This window comes from Pezoporus flaviventris, unplaced genomic scaffold (assembly GCF_033815535.1).
Source record: "Pezoporus flaviventris isolate CSIRO_AGI_PZ_B2104156 unplaced genomic scaffold, CSIRO_AGI_Pfla_v1 ptg000013l, whole genome shotgun sequence".
NCBI classification, from domain to species: Eukaryota; Metazoa; Chordata; class Aves; order Psittaciformes; family Psittacidae; genus Pezoporus; species Pezoporus flaviventris.
The window spans coordinates 1,212,160-1,236,245 of NW_026892561.1; the positions used below are offsets into that span (position 1 = coordinate 1,212,160).

The window sequence follows — 24,086 nt, forward strand, 5'->3', positions numbered from 1 at the left end:
TGCACCTTGCCAAAAAGGATTTGAGCTATGAAGTTGGGATTTGGGAGGGAGTTGGTTGCTGCACTTGAAGAATCACAGACTCTTTCATGGGAAATAATGTGGTTCATAATCTCCAGTGCTTTGGCAAATTCCATTATTTGGCAAGACGGGCACCTACTTGCTGCCATCTACTTGAGGAGATTGATTTTAGAGGAATAGTCTTAGAGTGTATGTTGGAGCTGTTCATTTGCAGGTGAGGAAAGGGTTTGCATTAGGGTTAGTTCAGTAAAGTTTTGAATATGTGATGGAGAATTACAGGACCTAGCAGATACCACAATAAGATCCCGTTTCTGTTTTCCCTCCTGGAACTCAATATAGAATGAATGGTCACATGTGTAACAGTGCTTAGTGTTTATGCACGTCCTTGCTTGTGTCCGTGGTCTTTCCAAATATTAGTGGAGAAAGCCTCATAGTAGGCCCGTGAAATAGGTGTGGTAAATATGGACATAAAAAAATATAGATTGACTTATCCAGGGTCACACAACTAGTCAGTGATGGATTTGAACCAAGCTCCTGAATCCTTTTTGCATGTATAATCACGCAGTCTTTGTTGAGATGCGTGGAAAGAAGAGTTCCTTTTGTGACCAAGCCATAATACAGTAGAAGCTCCATATTTAGAAACCAATGATGAGTCTCTGGAACTTTCTAAGACATAGTTTCATTTTTAGTGTTTCCATGTGCTGGCTTTTAAAAGACATCAGTGACTTCGCAGGGTAATATGTTTCACCAGATCACACTGTGTGGTCAAGAATCATCATTACCTCTTCCTGACGTGTCACTGCCAGCAGATAGAGCGGCCTCTCATTTTCCATGAAGGGTCACCACAAGTTTTCTACACAGACCTTTTTGACGGTTAAAAGTAGTGTTCAGCAACGTGCTTTGTTCAGTCACCTTTAAGAAAATATCCCTAATATCCTTAGTGGAATGAGAGAGCTAGCTTGCTTTCCATTGGAGAAAACAGAAGATGAATACTAAATCATGATTAATTCTTCTGCTGAATGGCCAAGGAGCTAATGATGTGGCTACAATGGTAAGAGAGGGGCTACCATAGCTACTGATAATGCAGCAGGTGTTATTTTCTGTCAGTGCCTAATTGCCTTAGAGGAACCTATTAAACTGAAATCACTATTGTGTGAGGAACTATTCCCATAGAGTATCTCCAGAGTGATCAAGATGATCCTGCTGTGGGCTACAATATAGATCAGTAAATGTGAAGAGTGGTTTTGTGAGGAAGCTGGCATTTTCAGAGCTCACTTGGCAAGGGATGGGTCTGCACATTGTTCTGTATTTTAGTAAGCTGTTAATAGCAGAAATAATGGCTGATTCTCTTTTCAAATATTTGAATGCTCTTGATCACACTTGAATCAAGTAAAGTGTAACAAACATCTTTCACTTCTGGATTCTTTGAAAGCATCACCTAAAGCTCCTTCTCAGACATCTTTTGAAGTTTCTCTGTAATATTGTTTGGTAGCTCTCTATAATCAGCACAGCTTGCGATACATGAATTAGTTTAATGAAAATAAGACCTGTTTTCCATCCCAGAGAACGTCCTGTTCTCATTAATACTAATGGATGTTACACGCGTGCACTGACAATAACCTTACAGGGTTTATGGCCTGGTGATTTACCACTGACACAGAGTGATACCAGTTCTACAGCATGCATGCTGTCTTAGCATTTCATATGAGAAGCACATAGGCTTGGAGCTGGAAAAAAACAAGGCGATTAAATAAAAGAAAACTCTTTTCCTTGGGCAATAGAACACTAAACTTTTGCATCACCAGAGCAGATTTTAGGAAGGGAAGCTCCGGAGATCCTTTCAGCCAGTGGTCCTCATTTGGGTCTGCTCTGAAAGGAACTGAGTTCCATTCTTAGGTAGTATGCCTAACTGGGGTTAGCTGGTAGCTGATTAACTGGGAAGTTTTCTGAGTACCCTTTTCCTAGGGAGCCAGAAAACTTGACTGTGAATTCAGTGAATTCACTGTCAATAATTATCCTGCAAATTATCTATTTCCAGATAAACATTTTTGCTCCCTGGGATACTTATTACAGTGGTTTATTACCCACTGCAGTTCTTATTGTAAATCGGGTAGTATAACAAATTGCTTGAACTCCACCTGTGCAGGTATTAGTAGTGGATAATTTAATGTTATTTTGAAGCAATTCTTTAAACAATTTATGCAGCACTCTTGGTTGTAACATTGAATTCACCCCTATCTCAACTAATGTGTACTGGAACACTTAAATAGCTGATGATCTTTTGTTCTATTAGCTCAAATCTAAACAAGATACTACTCCTCCTTCAGTTGTTTTCAAAGGTGACTGCCCAACACATTGGTAAAACTTTGGGAATCCTATCCTCAGCTCCTCCAGCTGGTCAGTGTTAGTGGAAATGACATCTTTGGCCTACAGTTCTTAATGTATAATTGTTAAGGTTTATCATTTAATCTGTAATGCTGTAGTACCATCAGGGAGGAGAACATAGCAGTGATGAATTTAAGTTTTACAGGTAAAGACAAAAGAAGTCCATGCCAATCATCCAACCAGGTATCTTGCTCCTCTGCTTCTTGGTCACGTTTTTCACTAGAGAGGATGAACTGTGACCATGTATATGATCTCATGTGAGAATTCATGTTGCAGTTATGACCTAAAAAAAAGATTACATTAAACCAGAGCAGATTGCTTATGGCAACTCCTGTGTAATGAAGGAACACAATGAAGAGCTGCAGTTCATATTTCTCTTCAGGTCTGTTCTATTTTCATAGTTTTGTTTAAAAAAGTAGAAAATTGCATAGTATAACTACGAGTTCATTTGCATTCATATTACAGGCTGTGAGCTAGAACAGTCTTTTATATTTAACAAATATTGTTAGCAAGTAAGTGTGACTTGCATCAGTAAATTTTGGAAATGGAATGGAGTTTATACTTAAAGCTCCTTTTCCCTTAGTCAACACTAGCACCCTTTCCGTAAACTGCAGGACATCAGTGTGGCCACCATCATGGCAAATGCAACTTCATTTTCAAGGGTAACCAGCAAGGGAGTAGAGCAGTTCACTTACTGTTTCCCCAGCAAAACATATGTCGGGAACTGAGGATCACCAACATCTTACTGGACGTAATATTTCTAGACAAGCACAGCCACATGTCATCTTGAGGATGCTGTGTGTTATTTCCTAATAGAAAGGTGGCTTCTGTTACTTTATTTTTTCCTTAAGTTCTCTGTCTTCCTGAGATAGTGGAACTTTCACCAATAGCGATTAAATTTATTACTAGAACTTAATATTTCACCTACATTAGAATAAGTGGGTTCAATTGATAATCCTCCCTTTCATTTCTCTAATAACGGGGCTGAAGAAAACAGGTCTATAGTAAAAGTCTCCATTCCAGCAACTACTTCTATAAATGCAGTATGACTTTCGGAGTGCACTTTTCTGACATCGTAAAGGTTATTAGATGACTTTATCTTTTATGCTTAGTACATAATGTGCTATGGAAAGAATAATTGAGGAAGATGACACTGAAAATATTTGAGAATGTAATCGGATCTCTGAACATGCTTCCAATCAATCTGTTTGCTCAGCCTTTCCCTCTGCTCTTGGATGGGCGCTCCCTGCCCTGTTAAGCATGTTGCCACTTTGGTTCAGGTCACCTGCCTGTCAGCTGGAGGTAAAACAACCTGTCTTTCTACCTTGTGAACATCTTGGTGATCACCCGTCTGTCATCCCGAAGGGGGCACATCAGCAGTTAGATATTTGCATGCCCAGCATAACATCTCACTCATCATTTATGATTAGGTCGGATACTCTGCACTGGTCTGAGCCCTTTTCCCTGTCAGCAGAAGGAGATGCTGCCACTCAGACCCAAGAGGCGAATCAGATCTGTCTGGAAGCTGCAAAAAGCTTTTCTTTAGTCATTTACCTCAGTTAGCCAGAGCAGAGATGCTTTTATGCCTTGATTGGAGATAATACTAGTGAAATAGCAATAACCTCGCCGGTGTACTTCTCTTCTGTATGTAAATCCCTTCAGGAAGTGCATGGCAGCCTGTTTTCTATGGGTCTCCGTTTGTAAAGAAGCTGTTATCACAGAATAAGTTTAATGGGTCGTGAATTTCGTGTTGAAAGGAGAGTCTCTCCATGACTTCTGATCTGCTTGCAGTAGACCTATTGGCTCGGCAGCAAGTGCATTAGGCTAAATACGCTTCCTCCATTGACTCTGGAGGTAACAGCCCTAAATGCCTCATTAAATTTTCATGGGTGACTGAGAGAAGCCATGAGAAAAACACGGCGCCGGTAGCGGTGTGACGGCGGGGGGGCTCGAACCGGGGCCGGGCAGGGGAGAGGGGAGGCCCGAGTTGGTGGCACCATGGCCGGGTTGCACGGGTGGGCAGGGGCCGGCGGCCGCCCTCCCTGCCTCCCTCCCTGACCGCCCGCCCTTCACCCCTCGCCGCAAGGGAAGCCCCTTCCACCGGCACCGCCGCACTGCCGCTGCCTCGGGGGCCCGCTCCCTCTCACCGGGGCTGCCCCGGAGGCGGGTGACAGGCTGGAGGCGAGCGGGCCAGACGTGTGTCCCCCTTCTGCCCCGCCCGGAGCGGGGAGAGCCCAGCCGGCCCCCCCTTCCTCATCCCCTTCTCCCTGCCCACCCGCTCCAACGGCGCCGAGACCCCCAGCCCTGCGAGAGGAGGAGGAGGAGGACGAGGAGGAGGAGGAGGAGACCGACCCCTCAGCAGCAGCTTTCCTCCGCCACACACCTCCCTTTTTCCCCTCCCTCTGGCCTCAGCGCCACACTGGCGGGGGCCGGAGAGGGCAGGCGACGCGGGAAGGCGGCTCTCCCAGCATGGACGAGCCATGTGTATCCTAAGGAATAACAGCAGCTGCTGCGCCCACGATGGGGAGCAGAGGAATGCAAGGAGGAGAGGGCTCGCTGGGGCAGGTGAGGGCGCCGGCTCCCTTCTCCCTTCGGCGGACGGGGGTGTTGCGGGGCGGGCGGCTGCGCCCCGGGGTGCTCCCTCCAGTGAGAGGGAACCCGCAGCAGGCATGGGAAGGCATCTGCTCTCCGGAGGAAGTTTTGGGCTGCCCGTCCTCCCCCCGCTACCTCCCGTTCTCTCCCGTCACCCGAAGGGGAAGAACGGGCTGAATTCAGCGAGTCGCGGGAACTTGCCGGTGTGGAGGGGAGCGGGGTGCGCGGCTTTCCGCGGGGCACAGGCGGCTTCTCGCAGCCCCCCTCAGCCCGGACGCTCCATCCCCTGGAGTCAAAAGATCAGAGAGGGACCCACAGCAGCGGGATTCCCCCCGGCTGTGAGAGCCGAGCAGTGCCGGGGGTCCGGCGCTGCTCCGCGGGCTGGGCGTGCAGCCGCTCCGCGTTCAGAGGTTCCAGCCGCTGCCCAAGCGCCGGTTGCACCTTCGGCTGCGGCCGCTTCCCGCAACGCGGTGCGGGGGGAAGGCGGCCCCGCCGCCGTGCAGGGAGGCAGCCCGGCCCCCGGGGCAGGGAGGGGGCCCGCCGGCTGCTCGGCTGCGCCGTCGCTGCCTTCCCCGGGAAGGTGCAGCAGGGACGGGAGACGCCGCGCAGAGGAGCGGAGGGGAAATGGCGCCTGGAGCGGAGGGGCCGCGGGCCGAGGGGGGAGATCTTGGGGCCGAGCCTGCCCTCCCGAGCCGGGAGCTCCTCGGTGCTCGGCCCCAGCACCTCCGCGGGAACCCCTAGGGCTTTTCCTTCGCAGCTGTGTGCGTTGAAGGGGCTGGGTGTAAAGCGAAGAGTTGCGTTCCGGGGTGCCGTGCGTTCGCATAGCTCGCCTTTACTTCGGAAAAGAACCCCGCAAACAAACAAAACCCAGTGTTGAGCTGAATGGTTTGGGTGCTTTTTGTGCTTGTGCACGGCCACCGCGTCACTAGGAACTGCTGAACAGAGACCCTTGCATTGGTTAAAGTTGAAAATGCATCGCTCCTCGGCTGCCGTCCGTGGGAAGATGCGCACGGGACCGCTGCCAGGCTGGAACAGGGCAGCCTGACAGATTCCACCGGGATGGAAACTCTCCAGGAGCCAAGGCCACCGCTGCCTTTTGGGTTTTGCAGGGTGTTTCACACAGTGGCAGCTCATATTCCTGACCGGCACGTTCGAAATGCCTCTATGAATGGTAAAGTAGTGAGGTGGGAACTTGGTCCGCTGTTCATCCGAACAGTAAATAACAATGCTTGTTTCTGCCTTGGACAGTCGTAGAGATTGCAGATGAATGGAAACTTTTTAATTTCCCAATGGACTTGTGTTTTATTGTACATTTCAAACCCCTTAAGTTGATTTTTAGGTCTTTCCCCAAAGTACTTTTAAAAGCAAACTCCTTGGAACTCTTTGCCATTTGTCTAAAATCTGAATGCGTGTCTGAAGCATTTAATCATGTTTATTGTTTTCAGCCACTCAAACGGAATAAAAATTACTTATCGTTGATGAAGCTTATCTCGCAAGCTGTTTCACAGTATGTTTCCGTTGCAAGACACAGGGCTGTGTTAAGCTACTGATGATGACTGTATTGTTTATTGTTCTTTCATTCTCCACCCTACCCCCCCCCCCATAACGCCAGAATCAATCTGTTCCTTAATACTGTACTCAGAAATAATGGAAGAGCGAGTTTTCACCAGTTACTTTGATATTTCCACTCGTATCTGAGATTTATATCTTTTATATTTGCTCTTAAGCTGTTTTTCATTGAGTGTGCAGAAGGCAGCTGATGTATTAAAGAAAGAGTTAAGGCACAGAGCTAAAAGGCACTTTTCAAACTCTTGAAATGAAACTGTAGGTGGAATTAGTGCTGGATTCATGGACATCGTTTATTTCTTTAGCCATACATGTAACACCTTCCTAAACCGTAAAATTCCTGTTCCTTTGTCATTACCACTTTGTTTCATTACATATCTAAAACACACTATTCACATGTGTCTGAAAGTTCAGGTTTATTGTTTGGTGTGTTTTGATACAGATGCTGATCTCGGACTGCACTTCATGGATGGCTTTGCTGTACTTTTAACAGTGTCTCGGCACAGTGATGGAAGACACCATCATGTTTTCTTGTAGTATTACCTTTGGGACTTTAGTGACTGCACACATCAGTGGTTTCATCTTGGGAGGATTGAAATTGATTTTCTTTTTTCTTTGGTTGGTTGTTTCTTTTTTTAGCTCAGCTGGTGAAAGACCCTGTGTATGTCCTTTGACCTGTGGCCTCACATGATGAAGTGACACCAACAGTGGAGGATGTAGACTTAAAATAGGTGCTGCTAAGGCTTCAAAAGGAGAGGGACCAGAACGAACACGTTGTCCTAGTGATCAGCCTGCTTGGTTCTTTGGGCAAGGCATAGTTTCTTAAATACACTTTGGAAGACCCCTGCATAGATGTGTAAACAGCCCAAGCTGCCCAGTTAAACATTGGCTAGATGGGAGAACCTCTATTTTTGCAGTTGTTTGCATTTAAAATTGATAGCAAATACTAATAAAGAGGACCAAGATTTTCTAGACTTTATAGTTCAAATTAACTTTCCCAGTCAATATTTAGTCAATGTCTCGATGGTGAAAGTTAACTGTCCAAGTCAATGTTTAGTCAAGGTAATGACTTGAGTTTTATAAACACTGCCCAAGAATTCTTGCAAAATTCATCAGAGTTGCTGGATCACAATATGTTTACTCATAGCCAATTAGTTAGGAATAAAAGTACCTTATTACTTGGTCTCTCATGTGTCCAGGACTATTTGGTATTATTTCAGCAGTGCTTGCCTTCAGGCCTACTTTGACTTCATCCTTACAGTTCTGCCTTTAAAGCATTTATCTGCCTCGTGGATTTGTGCGATAAAATAAGTCAAAATAAGTGCTGTCCTGTTCTTATGGATAGGAAGGTGAGGTGCAAAGATATCGGGTGCTGGCTTCCAAAAGGAAGTGTAAAACCTTGCAATGTGTAGTGCAGCAGCAGTGTTTATGTATGTAGTCCCAAGGAAGTCTTTGAGGGGTATATACTGGGCACCCAGCTCCTCCTACAGTGTGCAGGAAGAGGAGGGCACTTCTGATAAAGCAATCATTAGGTAAAATATGAAAACAGTTTTGGTGTCTGGAGCAAACAATGATGAAATTGAGTGTTTTGATATTGGTACTTAGAGTGCAAGATTCAGGCACCTGGGAAAGAGTTGGAAATCTTTATTGCAATTCTTCCTTTCTTGGGGTTGAACCAGGATCTTCATTCTTCCAGGTTGTCACTTAAGTCTCTTAGATGCTAAAATCAGAGTCTGGACTTCAATTGTGGCAGTGTTTTTTTTTCTTACTTTCTTTTTTTTTTTTTAATTATAATTGTACCACTTGCAAATGCATTCCTTGGCATTACATGGGTATTAGAGTAGATATTCATTAGGATTTTACTAATCTGAACCTCAAGTGCTGTTCTGCAAATTTGCCAGCCTTTGTACGGGGGTGCTTGACTTTATCTGCTGCACTGTTTTATTAGGAGTATTTTGATACAGTAGAATGAAAAGCATATATCCTAAACCAGGTAATTAATCAGATTTAAACATTTTAATTTTCATACTTTGACATGTCAAAGAGAGCCTGCAACTGTATTTTGCCCTTAACACTGGTTTTCACCCAGTTTAGCTACAGTAAAATTGCATTTCATGGTTGTGGTTTAAGAATTTAGTCCACGAATCAGTCTTCCATTTCTGTTTAAAGACAGCAGAATTGTCACAACTTAGAAGTGAGGCAACCCAACACTGCGAGTTACAGGACGGCTACCACGTTACTGTGCGCAACCTCATCTGGGTGTCTAATCTTACACAGCCCTCTAACACATGTTCAGGTGTTACAGTGATGAGCAGCGTTCACTGGCTTTAACTGTGCAATATGGATCTTTCCATTCTTCTTTTTGTTGCTAGAACAATTGAAAGCTCCTTTCAAACACTGTAAGAACTTGTGTGAAAAGGGTTGTAGTGAAAAGCCCTTCACCGTGTCTTATTTTCAGTGTTTAAGTCACACACACACTCGCTCTGTCACAACCTGCCAGCATGAGCCTTGCTGGTTACGGTGGGTTCTGCACAACCTATTTTCGGTGGTGGATCTTTCTCAAGATGTGTGCCACTTTGCAGAATAAGATGAGAGAGACCTGTCAGCTTTTGTTTCTTAATCAGTATATTGCTTCTTGAGGAGGAAGAGTGAAGCTCATACCCTGGAATGACCAGTCGTCCATCTGTGGACAGCCGCAGGCTGTCGTGTCCCCAAATGTGGGAGAAGCATCTATCCAAGACCTCAGCTGTGTGTCCTAACCAAATCCACCCACAGTCAAGCAACAGGGATGCTGAAGGGCTAAGTTGTCACATCTTGCTCTCACTCAGTCCTCCTCTTAGATACGTGAAGTAGTTGACGCGGTCTTACAGCCCTTGGGGGTGTGATGCTTTACTTTAGCTGCTTATAGAATCAGAACAGATGATAACTGTGTGGAAGCTTTTAAAAATACAGTGTTCCTGAGCAGGAGAGGCCTGCCAGGGAGCAGGCTCAGGTCAGTTTCTAGCCTGTAATCCTTTGCACTCTGTATGGATAGTGCTTCTCCTGTCATTCCCTTACTGTTGGTTTAATGAGAGTGAACAAATTGTTATTTTTCTTAAAGATATGGACAATGTAAAAAGAAATAAAAATAGGTAGTTTAATATCTAAGTACACAAAACACTTTTTTTTCTGTATTGAATTTTCTGTATCTCTATGTATATGTTATATATATGCAAAGATTTATTAGCTGCTGCTCTTATCATAAAGATTTCTCAGGTCTACAGATATTGTGAAGCAGTTACGCTATCCCCCCCCCCCAAATAGTGATTACTCTTGTGGGTAAAAGAACATCAGTTTCTTGAGAGTCTTTACAATTCCCCAAGCCTGAAGGCAAATGAATAGAAATTTAGTGGACCACCTAGTTCTTGACACAGAATTCTCCAAAGAGGAGTCTGACCTAATTTATATTGTATTGAATCAAATAATCCTATCATGCATATGTGCTTGCCATTTTGTTTCCTTTTAGCAGGCATATTGCTGTCTTGCAAAAAGTTCGGATTTAGATGTCCCTGTGGTTTTAGGAGGTGCTTTTCCTCGGTGAGTCGTTACTGGAAAATTACATTTAGAGGACATCTGTGAAAAGGCATCCAATCAAGACACAATACTAAAGCTGATAGAATTACTCATACCTGAATGTGAGTGTATCATTGTTTGGTACTGAGGGTAATCAAGAGTCCTCTAGTACAAAGTCTTGCCATTATTACTAAAGATGGAGCTGGAATCTCCCCAAAACGTTATTTTTTAGCAAAAAACAGTATAAATACCTTCAGCAGCAGTGTAATAGGGATATTGGTGGGTGTGCCTTGCTGTGGGTGATTGCTGCATTTCATCTTCACAGGGTTGCTGATGATAAGTGGTACTGAATGTGTTTGTTGGGGCCAGCGTGCTTTGAAGCTAACTGGGAGTTGATTATTATCCAGGCTTTTTAAAGCAATTCGTGGTGTGCAGATCCCCTTTTTTGGTGCTATTCTCTACGTATCAGGACTCATCAGTCTATCGGTGTTAGTTCCCAGGATACACTCTGAAGCTTATCAGTTGGTTCCTGTTTTGGAAAAGAACTTTTTAAACCTGCACAGTTTTATTCTTGGAAAGCTTAGGACGGTTGTGAGGCTGCAGAAATTGAAGATCATAGCAATTGCAACCTGAAGATACTCCTTTGCTTTCAGAGTGAATAGGTACCCTTGCTGCAGGACTCTTACACTTACTCAGTGTCAGGGGGGTTTTGCTTCATCTCTTTTGACAAGACTTGCTTTTTCCCTTAAAAGTGTGTCTTTTTTAAAATGCAGTGTTTAAAACCTTTTGGCTTGCCAGTTACAGATTGTTTTCCCCTCCACTTTCATTTTAGGAGAGCTGAGCATAAACGCCTCTTTAGACCTGATGAGTGATCAGCGAGTTAATAGGTTTGACAGTTGCTGGGTACCAGGTGACTCTTCTTGTTTTAGGTCTGTGCAAATAAGCAAGGTTTTACTTCTTTTCCAGCTGTGGAGCAAATTGTATGAGGTTACACTTTCCTTGGGCTGCGTGTGGTCAGCACGAGAGATGGAACAGAATAATGCACTTTATAGTCTTCTTAACCCATGTAAATGATAATCGAACCCAAACGAGGTTCTTTAATGGATACTTTCCTAATTCTCACAGTGCCACATGGGTACAGTTCTTTTCTTCCGGCTAAGATTCACAATATACTTAACTAGGAAGAAAATCCACAACCTGACGATGAGCAGTTATGAAAAAGTTAAAACAATTTTTAATAAATAGAAAAGCCACGCATACTGAACAATAATGCGCATTAAGAATATAGGTTGATGTAACTGCTGTTGGTTAAAAGTTGACTCACTAATGCACAGCATAAAGTAGCTTCTTAAACATATGGCTGCCTTAGTTGTACGTACCAAAAATAATTTCATCAATCGATTGAAATATTTAAATGAGATTATTGACATTTGTAGCTTCACATTTAGAATCTGGAAATGTGAAGGCTTTAAGTATGCCCACTTGAAAATGAAGAACTTTAATTACTTGGTAATCCAATTAATGCTATGCACACTTCTTATTTTTTCTTTTACGTAACTCTTTTCTAACCTACTGGCAGATTGGTTGCTTAAAGAACAGTAGGCATCAGATTGGTTGTTTCTCACCCTTAAGGCTCATACACTTCTTTTTAATGCTTGAAATAACTGAGGGGGAAAATGTGGGTGATCTCTGTACATCATAGAAAAAAGTTACATTTCTGTTCTAGTTACTTGAGATGCAGCTTTTAATAGACTATGTTAAAATGGCAAAGACAGAAAGCACTTAAACTTATTTAATTTATTCAGGTGTCTCAAATAGTTCCTGAGACCAAGCCAGAATCATAGAACCATAGAGTAATTAGCGTTGGAAAGGACCTGAAGATCCTCCAGTTCCAACCCCCTGCCATGGGCAGGGACACCTCACACTAAACCATGTCACCCAAGGCTCTGTCCAGCCTGGCCTTGAACACTGCCAGGGATGGAGCACTCACAACCTCCCTGGGTAACCCATTCCAGTGCCTCACCATCCTTACTGGAAAGAACTTCTTCCTTATATCCAATCTAAACTTCCCCTGTTTAAGCTTAAACCCATACCCCTTGTGCTATCACTACAGTCCCTGATGAAGAGCTCCTCTCCAGCATCCTTGTAGCCCCCTTCAGATACTGGAAGGCTGCTCTGAGGTCTCCACGCAGCCTTCTCTTCTCCAGGCTGAATGAAGAGATCCAAGCCGGCAGGATTCAGTGCTCGTGCAGAAGCAGACAGTGTGTTAGTAATCTGACAGCGTTTCCAGGATCTGTCAGTCTCTGCCTGGAGACTGGCCGTAACAGTTCAGTTGGCATGTGCTTTTTGCCAGCTTAACATGTAGTAGGTCACGTGAGTTGTGTCCTTATCTGGTTCATACCTTTCCTTTGATTCTCTCTCACAGTAATCTGTCAGGATTGATGGGAGGGAAGAGAAACTTTCTCTGTGTTTAGGATGGTGGGTATTGTAACAGGTAGTCAGCATCTATGAAGAATTTCAGTCTTTTTGGTTTCCTTGTATAGCCTTTACTAATCAGATAATTTTTAATATATATTCTGCTTGTGGCTGTGGTGATGCAGGAGATTCTGCTTCCTTGATCTTTACTAGCTCTTTAAGTTAATGGTAACGGGCTGCCAGTGCACTGATAACTTGGACTTCAGCATATTGCTGTAAGAGAGAATTCAAGGCTGGAATTTCCAGCCACCTACATGATTAAACCAAGCATAAAGGTAATTAGGTAAAAAGCAAAATAGTTTTAAACTTTAATGCGGTCCAGCAGATAATCAGGCAATTGCAGTGCTCTTTAGTTCATCAACAGTAGCCGTGGTGAATATTTTATTAATCTTTCAATTTTCTTTTTCATTCCTTTATGTAGCAAAATACCCAGTTAGTTTTATTGTTACTGCCTTTTATGTCAGTCTTCTTCAAGCTCTGAGGCATATTAGCAAATTCAAACCTTTTAATGGCAAGATTAGATGACCTGTTAGGTGTTCGTGTCTTAACTGTAGCAGCTCTACCACTAATATCAAGGGCCTTCCCAGCAGATGGATATATTTCCCCCTCCTTTTTCAACATAATAAAGGATTTTCTTCCCTAAATGTGCATACATTTTTAAACTTGGCCAATGTACCTCAGTAACATCATCTGAAAATGTTAATGCTCCTGTTCATTGTTTTAGTACACCTGGTAGTTGATTGAGACAAAGGCACCCCCTCCTTTTTAATTACACTATAATTAATACAAAACAAATCAACAGGAAGAGCTGCTTTGCACAGCGTGTTGGCAGTTTGCTCAAGTTTAAAAACAGTAAAGAAACATCAGTGGGTTTAATAAAGGTTATTTTATGGTGGGTTTCCTTTGTTCTGAAGTAATTAAATCTCACGTTATGGCTTCAGGACAGTTTTCCGCCCACCATCCCCGTGTGATGGTTTTCATATATTCAGGCCCATTTTTCTTCCTTCTGTAAACAAGAGAAATAAAATCTTTGAGAAGTCCTAAAGAGGATAACAAATTGAATTGACCACTTACTGTTCCTGGCACTCAGATTTTATGATCCTTAGCTCCCTAGTGCTGGATCGAGCTATTCAAAAGCACTGTGTGAGAGTTACAGCTGATGAAATTTGGTAAAGTTCTTTCCAATGGGAAGAACTACACTGATTTACATCAAATGAGGGCTTGTCCGCTGTTGCTATGTTACGTGTGTAGGAAATGCTAATTGATTTTGGTGCACACAGATCCTCAGAGAAAAGTGAGAATTGTTATTGAGCGAATCCCACTGTGCCAAGCTTTGGTTTCTGGATCTCAGCGCAGGATGGTCCTGGAGAGGACATGAAATCCTCTTTATGCTGCGAAACAACACTGGAAAAATAACTCTGCCACAGCTGCAAAACAGGTCTGAGACTTCAGCACTCCCAGTTTTGGGCTTGACAAAGAGCAGCGAGTGGTTTCATAACGGAGCTCTGTTTGCAGCTTCAGTCTTTGTGGCAGGGCTGTTGATCAGCAGGTTACTCACTTGCGTTTATCCCTTTTGAGGGTAGCCTTTCTCATGTTTCCTTCTTGCATAATTTATTCTGTTGGGCTCTTGGATAAGGCGAAGAGATGGCAGGGAGAGGACTCTCTATGGGATGGTTCTGTCACTCACTGTTCTTTGTAAAAGAAGCCTAGTTCATTAACTTCTATAAGATGCCCAGTCCTGACAGCTGAAATTTAGGTGAGAAGAATCCTATTCCCAGTCACTGAACTCTAGTTGCCTTGCTTTTTCCAGACAGCAGAAATCCAGGGGAGCGGATCATGTGTTTCAAATGTCAGAATGCTGCTCAAGCCTGTGTAGGCAACTAACTCTGTTCTTTATTGCAAAGAGCATCTTTAGTTCAAAGAACAGATTGCAAGTGACCCGGAAACACTGTGAGTGGCTGATTCCGCTAATCAGTATTTTTAGATGGAACTTTTAGGTCGAGATGGGAAGAAGTGTGCAGTGCAGAGAAGGAAAATAGTACAGGTAAATGTCATTTGTTTTGTGGATCCAGTAACACAAGAATAAATCATCTTGATGAACATGGTGTTAGTATCTGGGAGCGTGTACATAATTTGCACATAAACAATAAGTAAAGAAGCTATAATATTGTCCTGATTTCAGCTGGATAATGTTTATTTCTTTCTAGTAGCCGGTTCAGTGCTGTGGTTTGGGTTTAGTATGAGAACAATGCTGATAGCACACCAATGTTGCAGTTGTTGCTCAGTAATGCTTACCCTAAGTCAGGGGTTTTTCAGCATCTCATGCTCTGCCAGTGAGGGGGGACACAGGAGCAGAAACAGGACGCATGGCCCCAGCTAGCCAAGGGATATTCCATCCCATAGAACATCATGCCCAGTATATAAACTGGGGGGAGCTGGCTGGGAGCAGCAGGTCAGTGCTTGGGGACAGGCTGGGCATTGGTTTGTGTGTGGTGAACAATTACATTGGACATCACTTGTCTCATGTTTTATTTCTCTCTCTCTCTCTCTCCTATTATTTGTTGGGGGGGGTTGGAACGGACACGGGACGGGATAGATGGAAGAGGAAGAGGAGCGAGTGAGTGATTGAGTGGCTGTGTGGTACTTAGTTGCTGGCTGGGGTTAAGCTATGACAAGTATCAATTTGAATGTCTGTAATGGACTAACTGAGTTTTGTTTTGTTTTCCTCATTGTGATAGACTATGTTGTATTATCTTTGGCTGCTTCACAGTGGTTTTTAAATTTACCTATTTATTAAAGAGGAGTACTCTTATGGTGAATAATAGGGACTGTATTTTTTTTCATATGTGGACATATATTTTCACGAGAGAGACTTAACTCTGGATTTTTCCAAGACTATCTAGGGTTTGATTTGTTAGGAGAAGGAGGTGTCAAGAAACCCCCAGGAATTGTGCTGGTTTCTAAGCAATTAGGGTATGTATGGTTACTTCTCCAAAAATCAGTCTAGAGATCAGTGTAAAGTTACTGTTCTGTATGCAAACAAACTGGAACCAGGATTCCTGAGGATTCCTTCCCATTTCAGATATGAATATTGCAGGTGTAAGGTAAAAAGAGCAGCTTCAAGTTATAATCATGAAGTAGTAGTTTGTAATAGTTCTCAAGTTTTCACATTAATAAAATGGGAAGAAAGTTCAGCCTGGAGTTAGAGAAGAGTGTTAACAGAGGCTTTGGTCATTGCTGATGTGCTTCTGTTGGACTGCATCCTTAACCTTGTAGTATCACTGCAAGAGATAAGATGCAGACATGATGATATAGTGTATATTAATCTTGTTAAGTCCTTATGGGAGTCCTAATTGTTCCAGCAATTGCTTGCTGTAAGAAGTTGGCTACATTGGACGCATTAACGAGAGCATAGTGCTAAATAGAATGAATTGTGTGTTCAGATGTACTTTAGCTTGTCCTTGCAGAAAGTGGAGAAGATCTTGTCTGCCTGTATAGGGGATGATGTCTGGAGGAACAGCTCCAATGCTTGACAATTAATAATAGCGCTTTCAAGAGAAGCTTTTAGCAGAAGACAAGCAGATATGTTGCAGAGCAGTATGGAGAACAATGTATTTTTTGTGCTGATTCCAGTATATTGAGATCAAATAGCTAATTAATAGGAGACCAATTTATAAGGATGATGCAAGTAGAAGAATAAAGTTCTTCTAAGTATTAATCTGTTGCATATATTCTTTATTGTTGTAATAGAAGCTTGAGAACTAGACATGGGAGACTGAAATACCTTGCAGTTCATAGTAGAATTCACAAAGTGTTCTTTTTAAAAACCAAATTTCCTTTAGATTAAGAATTCTAGTGTAACATTTTGATGAGATGCTTGCAATAACTTGTAATGATTCTTAATGCATCTCTGCCCAGTGATATGAGAAGGAAACGGATAAATCACGGTGCCGCACCTCAGTATGTCAGCATTGCTGTGGAAAGAGGTTGGAGCTAAAGGAGTTACGGTCACTCATTCTGAGGAGCAAATACTGTGTAAATCCCTACTTCAGGAGGGAGAGGGTCTAACTTACCTGTGGAGCATTGAATTAAGTGCAGGAGAACTGAGTGCTTGCGAGCATAGGAGCCTGGTTGTGGTATGTGCCCGTTTTGCCTGAATGAGTCAAGGATGCTTGTTCTCTTCTTTAAAGACTATTTTAAAGCGTCGGGAAGTGATCTTAATGTATGTTACATATGTAATACATGTGATACATAAAAGCTTTTCTATTAAAGTAGGAATCACTAACAGAATATGTTTTACAGTTTCATAACAATATATCATATTTAGGAAGAGGAACGCTTGACTTTTGGCACCTAGAAATCAGTCTTATTGACCCTTCCACCTCCAAGGTTACCATTTTAAACTTAAAGCAGCCTGTTGCATTTGGCCGTTATAGCCTTAGAAGCTGTGTTACAGTGTACCAAATAATACTTCACACATGCAATGTGAAAAACAGCTTAGGAAGGAGTCTCTTTACAGAAAAGAAACAGTTGCTGCTGTAGGTATAATGTGTTCATGCCTAAGGTCTCCGTTTCTAGTCGCTGAGTAATTGTATACTTAACTACACAGTTGTGAAGCAGTGTAATGGTCTGTTAATAGGCTGTAGTGGGATGCCTTTTAGTTTTGGTGTTATCAAAGGTTTTATCTGCTGGCCCAGTTCTTCAGGAGCATGTGTATATGTAGATGAATATGTTATGTATTCTTCTTCTGAAGAGCCCAGTCTTTTTGTAGTTTGTAGGCTTTTATCTTTCTAGCATTCAAATATCAGACATCAATACCCTCTTGTGCTGATTTTGTTTGCTCACCGATGCTTTTAAGACACTAATACGTTGCTGTCCTGTGTTAAGAATTCTTCTACAGGTTGTATCTTGCTTATTTTGAAGAAGTGGATTTCACAAACTCACAAAGATAGTCCCCTGTAAACCTTTGCAATGACTGTAGGTCAGGCATATGACATTGTAATATGCATTAATAAACATATGCATTGCAATGGAGACTTCAGCCTCTTTCGTATTTGTGGAAGCTTTTCCACGTGTTTCTTCTTTTCTTTTGTTCTTGCATGATTTTCTGGCACCTGTTGATGTTTGAAAGATTTGTCACATTTCCATACATAGATTTGGGTAGAAAACAGCTTCTCTGACATTAACTAATGTCAGCAGTCAGCTTTTCTGGTGTTGATCGGAGATGCTCTTCCTGCCAGTAGGTAATCTTCATATGTTATTGTTAATTCAGTTGTGTATAGGAATGTGATATGGTTTATGTAAAAATTGTCACTTGCCCTTGGTTTTATGCCATAGTAAAACAGACGCTTTCATACTCTAGTTTAATGCTGTTGTTGTGTAGCTGTAAGTCTTACAGACAGGGATTCAGTTTTTCCTTGTACCCAAGTGAGCAGTGAGGAAGCTTTTGCTCTGCACAGAAACTGTAGGCCTGTAAGCTCTGCGTTTCCTTCTGACTTCATTGCTTTCATGCGTCTTGAATGTAGGTAGAAAATGTAGCGCTACTTTCTGAAATGGCCATCATAGCTCTCTAATAGACATTTAGGTCTTTTTTTTCTCTTGTGGCAGAGTTCAAATGTTACATATTAGCAATAATGCTTAAATTGATGAAGTGTAAAACTAGTGAAATGGGTTACAGGGAAAGGAAATGAAAATATTATGAACCATATGCCCTAATTTATGTCATCTTAGAAAATTTGTCTAATGAAATTAAGTGTTTGAAATAATTCAGCTTGCAGTATTCAACAGGAGGCACAGCAGTAATGGTTGGGTGACCTTGCTTTTAACACAGTAAGTAAAATACAACTCCTGTTTTGATTTGGGCGGGGGGAAATAGAGTCACACTGTGTTGAGATCCACGGGCATCATCAAGATCAGATTTTTTTGTCCTGCCTATGGACAGGGTTACACCGCTGGGTTTCATGGAATAGCTGTGGCAGCAGCTTCTGCTGTGATTTTTGTGACCCTAAATAGAGGCAAATGAGATGCATTCTCTTCATGTTAGTTCTTAATCCTAGTTTCCTGGAGTTAGCTCTCCTTTCATCCTTGCTCCTTATCTGAATGCAGCACCTCTCTTACAGACCTCCATTCACTCTAATCTTCCTACTCACTGAAGCCGAGTTTACCTCTTGACTCCCAGACTAAAATCCCAACTCCTCCATTATTAAACAGCAGTTACAAATTCTTCTTTTGTGGTGCTGGTGATACAAGACTTCACATCAAAATCTATTCATCTCTTCTCTGGTCTGATATTTGTACCTTCTGCATTCAAATTCCTCAGCTTGCTGGGTGCTGTAGTGGAAAGAGAAACCTCTTGCTGTCGGTTCTACTGCTTTGTGTAATTTCAGTTCAGAGCAGTTACTATAGGGAGAAGCCCATTTTCCAGGGATGCTTGTAGGGATGTGCATGCACATTTTGGTTCCTTCTGGAGGCTGCAGGGGGTGTGATACTGTACAGGAAAGTGTACTCGTTTCATATAAAGGAGTCATCCCTGGACAAGTGTAAAATCTGATGTTTTTTATTTTAGGTAATTTTGCTTTTCATTTTGGGGGTTGCAATTTTGTAGAGGTTTAGTTTATTTGTTTTGTTGTTTGTTTTTTTTTTGTTGGGTCTGTTGGGGTTTGGGTTTTTTTTTTTTAGGATTAGCAAGAGAAACATCAGCAATGCGAAGACCAAATCTTACTCCCAGGTTTCAAACTCAGAAAGCTTTTCAAATGTAAGTTCATAGTAATTATTTAACATGGTCAAAACACAAGGTTTTCCTGCAGTCTAAATCTTGGAAGTGATTCAACCCATTCCTCTTCTCTTATGTCCTGGAAATCACCCTGAAGCAGGCATAGATGTGTAAAATTGTAGCCTGAAGAGATAAAAATCTGGCAAAGTTGCAAGCAGTTGAGACTCTTACAGTGGGAAGTGCCAGGCAACCTTAGGGTCCTGCTTTAGCTCGGAGTGGAGAAAACTTAAATAGGTAACTTGTTTTAAGGGATTATTTAGCAAAGTTACTGTTCATAGCAGCATCATAAATAAATTGTTCATCCTTTTCAGTGAAACATGTGACCTGGAGATCAAAGATTTAAGGGGCCATTGGAAGAGTGTGTTGTGTACACTCTGTGTCTGATCATCCGACTGAAACAATCATGGGGAAGCCTCCTGCCTCCTCTCAGCACATGTGACACTGAGTACTTTGAGAGCAAGCATTACAGCTGATGACTCCTGTGAGGTGTAGAGTGCAGAAGTCCTCACTACCAAGAGTCCTGTTGACTCCTGTTGACTGCAAAGAACAGAACTTAAACTGTGCTGGTGTTTGGGTTTTGATGAGAAGAAGAAGATTTGAAGTGTGAGGAAATGAAACCAGCTTGATGAACTCTTACACTTGGGAAGCGATTGAGAGCTTCTGCAGGAGGAGGGATGCAGTACGTGCAGTCACAGCACTGGGGCAGATCCAGATGCCTTGCTTCTTTTACTTGTTTCACAGTTGTGATGCTACCAAACTACCTTGTGGTGATTCAGCTGTGACTTATTTCACAGCAATTGGTATGTCACTAGCAAGAATATGGCAGATGTATCTTCTGCCACATAATACCAGTGTTGACTTTTGACTTCAGTTTTCGGGAGCGTATAAAAGTATCTCCAACTCTGTCTTTTGTATTCAGGGAAATCATAATGGCTATACATTTCTGAATGTATAATGGCTATACATTTCTGAAGCATTTTGCTTGGGTGAATGAGTTTAGGATGGGGTGTTGGAATTTACGGATAGGGAATATATGTGAATAAGATATACTCCTCTTGCAGAGGAGTAATACTATCCAAGAGAATTCAAGATATGCAAATGCTAAGCCAATAAGTGGAGATGTCATCCTTCAAAAACATGAAATGCAAGGACTGTGATAGAAGTGTTGTTCACTTTAAGGTATCTGAGTTACAAAGAAAGCTTGTAGTTCATGGAATTATATCCGTGTCTTTTAATATCTCAGGTTGTTCTTTATCTCCTACAGAGCATTGCAGAATTTGTTTCCCTGGAGGTGCTTGAAATAAGGCTAGAAAAATCCTACGTGATCTTTAATAATCCCTCACATGCATGGTAATACTCCAGAATTGTCCTATTATTGTGTAATTTACACTTAAATCGTTTCATCTCTTTGCTCCCACCTTCAAAAAAGTCCTTTAGAGTTATTGGGAGTCAGTGATTGCATACTTGAAATACCTTTGCCTTGTTTCCTTTAGACTCACCTGCTTAGGCTGATTTATTGTGGTGTTGGTTTCTTTCAGAGAATAAGACTGAAAAATACATCTCTTCCATTATAGTTAATAGAGTCAGGAAGTAATTTGCAGATCAGGAAGCAATGGATCTCTCATAATAAAAGCACTGCCTAGGTAACTTACAAGGGAGATAACTTGTATTGTTAAGCTTGCACATTTTACTCTTATTTGTAGGCCATATATTGCTCTCCTGTGCTTTCCACCATTAAACAGTAATGTTATTGCATTAGTGTAAAAGCACTGCTGCTTTGACTGGATTTCCAAAACACACACAGAATCAAGTAATGTGTTTCACTGAATTATGAAGAACTGTGTTATTTGTTTATAACTGCTCACTTAGTTATTGCTCTCAGTGCTCCGTGTTACAATTTAATCACTGCTCTGCATCTCTTGAGTTCATGCAGGCTGGGGTGAGGCAGCGCAGGGACAAAGCAGAATGACTGGCAGTTAAGTGTTTCAATCAGTCAAGATACTGATTTATTTCTTTGAGGAGGAGTGTAAAGGAAATGAGAATGGCTGTTTTTCGTAACTGATGCACTGAATAGTCATCAGTTAAACCGTGGAGGTCATATATATGAGTGGAAATCTTGAGAAAGGAGAAAAACCCCACTAGACTCTGTCTTGTCATCCACACTGCACAGTGACTTTGTGAAGCTTGGGATGTTCAGCATGTCCTGAAAAGGTAGCATGAAGGATGAACCTGAAATCCTTTCACTTGCAGGGTTTTCGTTGCAAAAGAAGCCAGATGTGGGATTACAATGCTGGGTGTTAGAAATTCTTTGTTGTCTGTCTAGTTAGTTATAGATAACTGTGAAGTTTTAAACTGTATCCAGGATGTTGATATTGCAGATTGCTTAACCTGGAATACAAGTCAGCTAACAAATTAATTGGAATAGAGCAGGTGATATGAATATCTATGAAAATGGATCCTTTTTGGAGTACAAATTGAAACTCGGAGTAAAAACGTTGGTGGAATATTATATCTCTGTTTTAAAAGTATTCATAGCTATACCTGAGATTGGAACAGATACATTGAAGTTTTCATTGCCCAATTTGATGCAGTAAAAATCATGTTATTTTACATTTCTTCCCTCCAAAGCTGGACTTCATCCATTCAATAATATTTTTTCTTACCTTGAAGTGCTGCTTTATAATCTAAAAAATAAAAAGGACAAATTCCTTTTTAGATTGCCAAAATAATAAATATTCTATCGCAGATTTGACAGCATTTATAAGATACAGAAAAGGTGTTTGTACAATGTAGAAAATTCAACCAAAGTTCTTTTGCTAATGTTTTATCATCACTTCTTTTGCCCAATTCTGTCTTCTATCTGAACTCGTACAGATACAAAAGCCAGAGGAAGCAAGCAGATAATTTTGAATGAAATTAGGTCTTTTAAGACTTTAAACCTCCAGAGCCCACTGAAAATCTGTGCTCAACAATCATTGCTTTTACAGCGAGAAAGATACCTTACCTATCAAGAAACTGCTTTAATGGAGTATTCCCTAGAAAGCCCACTATAACCTACCCTACATTTCCTGTTCTGTTTCTGACCTAAATCCTGAGGTTTTGAAGCAGTTTCATCGGATGTATGCACTGGAATTTGATGAAAATGTGGCTCCATATAAAGAAACAGAACTGCTTGAAGAGAAGCTTTCAGTGCTTACAATAGAGAAATGCTTTGCTGTCTCATTGAACACTGCATGGCTGAAGGTGCAGCTACAGAGGTAGAAAATACGACTTGTCTCTTGGTCAGAGGAGAATTTCAGGCTTGCTGCTAAATGCACTCTGGGGAAGTGAAGGTATCTATGGTATGAAATGATAAACCAGCCCTTACTCTTGCAGTGGCTGGATGGCAAAGGAGAAGCCCCACTTTTTAATGGCACTGATTTCTCCTTTATGTGTGTTAGATGTGCTACATCCGGATGAATTGGTATTTCTTTTGATGACACCCATAAGACACAGATTTTGAGAGCTGTTTTGTCTCTTTCATAGGGAATGTGCAAGATATGGTGATAGATGTATGATCATGGTAGTGTTGGAAGATGGAGGAAGTGTGCTGTGGGCAGGAAACAGCTACCTCAGCATTTCTTTTCCCTCCTGCCTCTTTTCTGAGCTAACAGTCCATTCCATCTGAATACAGATCTATTCTTATTGTGTTGGACTGCATTATTTAGCCCACTACTGCAAGCCAGATTGTTACCCCTGGAGATAAAATTGCTAACTTGATTTAACAGGGCTTTGTTAATCTAGAATTTCATTTGTATCTTCTCTAGGTTCTTTGTGTTTAGTAAGTATGATTTTGACAAAAAGACACAAATATACACTAATAGCATCTATTTAGGGTGGGAGAAAGGCCTGGGAGAAAGCTGTTGAGGAGACTTGTCTCATAAGAATCAGTTAAAACTTGCTATTAAGTCTTGCAGTGCTTCTGTTTGCACCACATCGATCCTTTAGAAGTGAGACAGTGAAGAAGCAGATGTCTATTATGCTCCTTGGCTGTGAGTAATTACTGAGAAATACAGAAGAGACTACCTGAGTGTTCTATTCCTAATCTCCTTAGTGGCTGCAATTCTTACTCCTGTATGTTTTGAATACCATTTGCTAGAACTACCAGTTAAATGCACAACTGGCTAAAAAGATCTGCAGTGGCTACAAATACTGTGAGGTCTGCTTGCTGAGAGAGAGATCAAATAGGTCCCTGGAAGAATATGGATATAAGGGTTACATGAAAGAACGAATATTCAAGTCTGGAATGTGTTTTTCCTACAGTATCTATTTCCATTTTCTGTGAAATGACTTGCAATACTTAGGTTATTTCACATTTTGTTATAATCTCTTGGATGGAGGTCAGATTTGAGATTTACAGTCTGAAAACAGGTTGAAATGATTCTTGATGTCTGGAATATTTGCAAGGTTTTAGCAGCTGATATAGTGCAGATGAGTGCATAACACAAATAATAGCATTTATTATCTATATTGCCATCCAATTCCTCAGAGCTGTGGAGGTGCATTGGGGCCCTCTTACCCTTTGGTTTTCCCCAGTGGTATTAGGCACTGTATAACACAGAAAATAAACCTAAATTACATTTTACAATGCTTGATAGTAGAGACAGTAGCAATTTTCTGAAATACCAGAATGATGGGTCTCTGTTTATCAACTTGTCAGTAATGCCAGTTCTTTGATATCGACATC

At 41.8% G+C, this 24,086-nt stretch overlaps 2 protein-coding genes across 10 annotated transcripts in view; both read left to right on the top strand.

The window, feature by feature from the left end:
• The window catches only part of MYSM1 (Myb like, SWIRM and MPN domains 1), a 476,369-nt gene that overhangs the window by 448,483 nt on the left and 3,800 nt on the right, over nt 1-24,086 (top strand). The gene's annotated exons all lie outside the window — the stretch shown is intronic.
• Nucleotides 1-24,086, top strand: part of DAB1 (DAB adaptor protein 1) — a 483,239-nt gene that overhangs the window by 303,048 nt on the left and 156,105 nt on the right. For 3 of the 9 annotated variants that reach the window (XM_061451123.1, XM_061451129.1, XM_061451134.1), the window contains exon 1: nt 4,613-4,968. The exons of 2 other annotated variants lie outside the window; for them this stretch is intronic. In XM_061451123.1, the coding sequence (XP_061307107.1) occupies nt 4,884-4,968 (85 nt within the window). In that variant the 5' untranslated portion in view covers nt 4,613-4,883. Of the gene's footprint in view, nt 1-4,612; nt 4,969-24,086 lie in introns of those variants that run through there. 4 more of the 9 variants (XM_061451124.1, XM_061451132.1, XM_061451130.1 and 1 more) reach the window with 3 other exon arrangements.